This window comes from Gossypium raimondii, chromosome 3, assembly GCF_025698545.1.
Source record: "Gossypium raimondii isolate GPD5lz chromosome 3, ASM2569854v1, whole genome shotgun sequence".
Classification (NCBI taxonomy): domain Eukaryota; kingdom Viridiplantae; phylum Streptophyta; class Magnoliopsida; order Malvales; family Malvaceae; genus Gossypium; species Gossypium raimondii.
In genome coordinates this window covers 37,284,182-37,291,069 of record NC_068567.1, presented here as the reverse complement: position 1 = coordinate 37,291,069, position 6,888 = coordinate 37,284,182, and the positions used below count along the sequence as shown (strand labels likewise).

Below are 6,888 nucleotides of genomic sequence, written 5' to 3'. Positions count from 1 at the left end.
TGAAAATATAAAAATCAAAGCTTGGAGGGGAAAGAAATTACTTCACTTAGGTTTGGTGGATTTCCTTTTAGTTCTCTTGTAACGTTGTGGCCTTGCTGTGAAATCAACATCTTCTTGGACTACTTTTTCGATAGCCTTCTTGAATCTTTTTCACTGAAGCTAATTAATTGGCACTTCATCTGCATTGCCAGTATCTAACGTTATGATTTCATGTTCTTGTTCAGTCATTGGTGCCTTGGATTGTGGTGCTATGGCTGTGATGGTTGGTGTAAAAGTGTGTTGTCAGTCATCATCCTCCTTGTCAGAGTCAAGGTGTACAAATTCTATTGGTTTTTCATCTCTCACGAGCTCTTTGGTATGCTTGTTTGTAGTGGCAGGTTCTTCATTATCTTCTTTATCATCAGATAAAGCTTATTTAGGAAACATAGGAAAAGCAGATACGAAATCTATCGTGACTCGATCCTACTTCCACTCAGGAATCATACATGTTGTAATAATCTTGACGGTACCTAATGTTCTGCTTTTACCTGTTGACACATCAAACATTTAACTACAAACTCACAAATGTCATGTTTCGTACCTGGCGACCAATACATCTGTTTCAAATCACAATACATCTTCGTGCTACCAGGATGAATAAAATACGTACTAATGTGAGCCTCTGATAAGATATCATGTTTCAAGTCTGAATTATTCAAAACACAAATTCTATCATGGTAAAGCAACATACCATCATCACCAATACTGTATTCAGTAGTCAAATTATCCTAAACCAAGTTTCGTTTCATTATCAACTTCTGATCATCATTTTGTAACTCTCAAATTCGTTGTAGAAACAAGGTTTTAATCCTCAACTCTGCCAGTACAGAACCACCGTCATTCAAAGCTAAATGAGCGCTCAATGATCAAAGTGAAAACAATGATGATTTTCAACTAAGTGCATAACCTTTCCCGGATGGTAATCAATAACTCGATCATAATCTTTTAGTAACTCTAACCAATGCCACTATCTCAGATTCAGTTCCTTCTGTGTCCTTAATACTTTAAACTTTTGTGATCAGTATACATATGACATTTCTCACCATAAAAATAATGTTTCCATATCCTCAAAGAGAAAACAATTGCGACTAACTCCAAATCATGTGTCAGGTAATTTCACTCATGAGGCTTCAATTGCTTAGAAGCGTAGGCAATTACTTTTCCACTTTGCATCAAAACACATCCTAATCCACCAAGAGATGAATCACTATAAACAATAAACTCTTTCTTGGATTCAGGCTGGATCAAAATAGGAGCTTCAGTCAACATGTTCTTCAATTGCTCAAAACTTTTCTGACATTTTTCAGTCCAAACATAACTAGCATCTTTTTGTAGTAGCTTAGTCATCGGAGATGCTATAACGGAAAAGTTCTTAACAAAATGGTGATAGTATCCGGCTAATCCCAAGAAGCTTCGTACTTCAAAAACATTCTTCAAAATTTTCCAATCAATAATCGCAAATACTTTATTCGGATCAACCTTGATTCCATCAACAATTAATATGTGTCCTAGAAAACCAACTTCCTGTAGCCAAAATTCTCATTTACTGAATTTCACAAAAATTTGTTCATCACGCAAAATTTGCAAAACAACTCTTAGATGTTCGGCATGCTCTGACTTGTTCAGCGAATAAATCAAAATATCATCAATGAATACCACAAAAAACTGATCTAAATATCGTTGAAATACCCGATTCATCTAGTTCATGAATGTCATAGGAGCATTAGTTAAACCAAATGGCATCACCAAAAATTCATAGCGACCATATCTAGTTTTGAATGTAGTTTTTGGTATGTCTTGCTCTTTAAATCGTAGTTGATAATATCCAGATCTCAAGTCAATCATCGAAAGTAATGTAGCTTTTTTTAACTGATCGAACAAATCATCAATACGAGGTAATGTGCATTTATTCTTAATAGTAGCTTTATTCAGCTGTCGATAATCTATACATAGTCTTATTGACCCATATTTCTTCTTCACCAACAGAACTAGAGCACCGCAAGGTGACAAACTTAGTCGAATGAATCCGCAATCTAACAACTCTTGCAACTGTACTTTTAACTCTTTCAATTCTGTAGAGGCCATCTTGTATGGTGTTACCAAAATTGGAGTTGTTCCAGGCACAAGTTCGATTACAAATTCTACCTCTCGAGTTGGTGGCAATCCAGACAGTTCTTCAAGAAAAACATCAGCATATTCTTTGACTATCGGCACCTGCCTAATTTTTTATTCTGCCACTTTGGAATCAAGAATGTAGGTTAAGTAAGCTTCACATCCCTTTTTACTCAAGTTTTTAGCTGACATTGCTAAAACTACATTTGTAGTACAATCGACCCCATCTACCCTAACACAAATAAATTCACCATTTGAACGCTTCAAACTAACTTGTTTCTTTCGGTAACTCACTAATGCATCATGTTTGGACAAAAAGTCTATTCCCAAAATGAGATCAAAATCTCCAAAAGGTAACAACATAAAACTAGCGGGAAAATCATAACCCTTGACTTTCAACGGACAAGATTTACAAATCTGATTACCTAAAACACACTAACCTAATGGATTCATTCCTTTGACAACATATTCAGTGGACTCAACAAGAAAATTCTTTTTATCTACTAATGCAATACATATAAACGAGTGAGTCAATCTAGGATCAATCATTGCATACACATTAATATCAAAGAAAGAAACAACACCAGTAATAATGTAATGCTCAGTAATGAATGAAAACTGAACACCAGGTAAGGTTGTAAAGAAGGAGACGTGAGTCATTAAGACTGCTTAAATACCAAGTCTTTCCTAATAACCCAATCCCAGATATGTTCATTCTCATTGCCACATCACTTAGTCTTTTTCTTTCTAAAGAAGTATTTATTCATGCTTGGTATGTTTTATTTTACAAAGATTAAATCCTAATTACTAAAGAAATAAATTCCTAAAGACCTAAAAAATAATTAAATAAATAACAAGACAAGAATCCCCCCTTTTATTTTTCTAACTCATTCCCCCTATCTTCTTTAGTTCCATCTCCGCTTACATTGTCAATATATTACGTCCATGTCTCAAAGATAGCATCTGGGAACTCAAGAAAAAAGTGTTAGAGATATTCTTAAAAATATTTCGAATTGAATCATCCTTAATTTTTGCATATTTCCAGTAAGTTTCTTGTTGATTGTACATGAACTTGCACATATCCATCAAAATTGACAGCTCTAATTTCTTTGAAGTACTTGCAGGAGTCGGCATTGGAGTCGTAAATTCTGGTTCAACACTTAGCTTGACTGGTTCTTCTTCTAGCTCACCCTTGGTTCAGAGTTTTCAACTCCTTCAGCTGGTTAAGGGCTATTTGGTTCCTTATCAGATTCTTCTTCTTCAGTGTTTGTAACTAAATTAGCTTCAGTTTCTGTTTTATTTTTCGACTCTTCGGTTTCTGGCTCAATTGGTTCCTCTTGCTCGCCTTGGTTCAGCTCATGCACTCTTTTTACTAACCTTTCAAGATCATGACTTGTGATGTACCCTCGGACATACTGCCCCTTCAGATTTGCTTGTGTTTTAACATGGGCCCTTAAGCAAAGTGAAGTGATTAATGATGGAAAATAAGCACTTCCTGCCTTTTTTTAGCACAATCGTGAATTTCCTTGAGGATAATTTTCCCAACATTAATGGACTTTTCTGTCAAAATTGCATATAACAAGAGCATTCGTTCCATCGAGATGGTGGAACTATATGAGATAGGCATAAAACTGTAGCGAACAAAATAAAACCATACCTTTGCTACACGTTTTAAATATTCTCTTCGACAAGAATGGCTCCCATACTTTCTTATAATCCATTGGGATCCCAGATTTGTCACAACATCAAGCACTTGTTGAAGAAAATTCCAATTTTATATTGTTCACCATAGGGTAGTACTCATCTTCCTCAACATCAGGTAAATTAATCAAATCATTGATGGACTTAGAAGTAAGAGATACATTTTTCTTTCGATCGATGACTTCAGTAGCATCTTGTGTAGTCAAACTAGCATAGAATTCTCAAACTAGTTCATCATCAGGAAATGAACGAGCATCACAGAATCGTTCCCACTTGAGAGCATTGATTTTCTTTCTAATTGGTACAGAGACAACCATCACATCATTTGTAACACCCCAAACCTGGCCTAGGAGTTATGGCTGAATCTAGCGGTGTCACATTGAGGTGTTTAGCAAAAATTGAACTCGTTGGTAAAAATTCGTTTCTAGGTTTAAAAACCCCTTTATTATTATTTAACAAATCATCTAGTCAAAAACGTTTACCTTGTTATCTGCTATTGTTTTAAAAGGTTGATCTAAAATCGTGAAAGTTTTTGAAAACTCTAATGTTTAAATTTCGTGTCTTTGAAAACAGTATTTATTTTGAAAATTCGTCTTCTACTAAACTTGCAATTTAAAATAAGTAAGCAAAAGCCCAACTAAAAATTTAAACAAACATAAATGACCTTATTACTTAAACAAAACCCAACACAAACTTTAATTTTAAATAAAAGAAATTGTAGCACAGCTGCAGTTGTGTGGCCACCTCCGAGTCTCTCGCAGCACCGACCCACCTACAACTGGGGATTACCTGTACAGTTAAACAAATTGGTGAGTTTACAAAAACTCAGTGTGTAATCCCTTAACAAGCAAACAGTCAATTAAACAGTAGATAAATGCAGTTTGGCCTGAGCAGATTCTGATATGATCCGATTCAGGTGTGGGCCTAAGCCCTTTTCCCGTAAAAGTAAACGATTGGGCTTGAGCCCATCACAATGCCAGTAATCAGTAGGGCCTTTGCCCAATTTCACTAATATTATTAGTGGGGCCTTGGCCCAAAACAGTAATAAATATCAGTCATGCAGTGAATAGTATGTAATATCATTAATCGATGCAGTAACAGTACAAAATCATTAATCAGTACAGATATGCAGTTAGAAATCCTACCCAATCCAGCCTCTACACACCACTCCGTCCCTCTAAAAACACCATGTGGGGATAAAATCGACCCACCCAGCCAGGCACACCAAGATTAGCACAGGTTACGGCACTAAACAGTATTACAGCAAAGCTGCTAGTAAAATAAATGGCATATAGCCATCAGTAGGTCCACAATCGTCTTGGGTGACCCGTGCAATCTTATCAGTACAGTACACTTCCTCCAAATATAACAACCCATCCCCATGCATTATATCGTGCCATAATATCATACGTGTATGCAAAATATCATGTTCAATCATAGTCATACATATCATAAAGCAAAGCAGTCATACACAACATAAAGCCATAATAGTCATTTCATCTCCTAGCGGTATAACAGTCATTTTACCCTATGGAGGTATTTCGGTCATTTTACCCTATAGGGGTATTTAGGTCATTCTACCCTATAGGGGTATTTCGGTCATTTTACCCTATGGGGGTATTTCGATCATTCTATCCTATAGGGGTATTTCGATCATTTTACCCTATGAGGGTATTTCGGTTATTCTACCCCATAAGGGTATTTCGATCATTTTACCCTATGTGGGTATTTCGGTCATTTTACCCTATGGGGGTATTTCGGTCATTTTACCCTATAGAGGTATTTTGGTCATAACAGTGTAAATAGGCCCAAGGCCCATTACTCGGCCCAAGTGAGCCCACATGCTCATGCGGCCCGCTCGCCAAGGCTTGAACGCCTAACTTTTCTGACACTTCCAAACACTCCTAAATCACTTAACCACTGAAGGTAACATTCATTTATGTCACTTCCTTGCACAACTAAATATTTATGTGCAGTCTCCTAACTATTCCATTGTTCAAAACCTATTTCTTCTAGGCCCAAAATTTGGGGTGTTACATCATTGCTCTTCAGGTTAAAACCCTTTTTCAGTATCATAGGTTGATGCTTGAAAATTGAATCAAATCACTCTTTCACTTCTTCATCGATTTAAATCGGGCTTTCAGAAGTAGTTTTTGACGATCTAGTTCTTTTGCGAGACATGGTATTTTCCCAAAAATTTGGCAAAGTTTCTGCTTGCAAAGGCAAAAGAGAAATCAACAAAAGAGGGTGGATCTTGTATCGATAAACCTTGTGACGACGAAGGAGTTGCGGCAAAAGCAGCAATGTGTGGCAGTAATGGTGGCATGTGGCGGCGATAACAGCTACGTGCGGTAGCGACGTTGATGCTTCGGTAATTCTCTTGTGGTGACACTAGGTAGTTTCAGCCAAAGAAAAGGAAATGGCTAGAGGTTCCTTTCGGGATTTGAAGCTAGCAGCACAAAAAGAAAGATTTTAAGGAATTTTAGGGTGTAAGTAACTTACTTTGAGGGATATGAAAATTTAGTAGAATGGAGAGGGGTTTATATAGGGAAAAATTAGAGCAACATGTAGCAAAAATTTAGCTAAATTAAAGTTACTTGGGCAGCAAGTAAGGGTTAAATTTTTCCCTCCTTTTCGCTAACTTGGGCCTCAGACCTAGACTGTATCTTAAAAAACACTGATTAGTAATTGGGCCAAACTTAACCCCCTTTATTAACAATAAAATTTAAAATTAAACAAAATAAATTAAACTAGGAAAAACATTTTAAAACCTAATTAGCAGATTTCTTCTTAACAAATTGCATTAAATTAACTCTTATGAAAGGTTGGAGGGGTCACAGCGGTCCCACTTAAGTTTCAATCTCCTTAGACAAAATTAATTAAATGTACTTAATTTAAGAAAATAAATTCTAATTATTTATTTATTTACAAGACGAGTTTATGAAAAATCAAGGGTCTGTTAATTTGAACGAAAATTTAACTCACTCAACTTCACCATCCCAGTAGTGTTTGAGACGTTGACCATTAACTTTAAAC

The 6,888-nt window shown here is 36.1% G+C and overlaps 1 protein-coding gene across 1 annotated transcript; it reads right to left on the bottom strand.

The window, feature by feature from the left end:
* Positions 1-282: 282 nt before the first annotated feature.
* LOC128039950 (uncharacterized) lies at positions 283-5,239 on the bottom strand. The gene is made up of 5 exons (XM_052628890.1): positions 5,115-5,239; positions 2,020-2,257; positions 1,198-1,563; positions 581-767; positions 283-410 (listed from the first exon to the last, which is right to left on the bottom strand). The coding sequence occupies exons 1-5, from the start codon at positions 5,237-5,239 to the stop codon at positions 283-285; spliced, it is 1,044 nt and encodes a 347-aa protein (XP_052484850.1).
* Between the last annotated feature and the right edge of the window lie 1,649 nt (positions 5,240-6,888).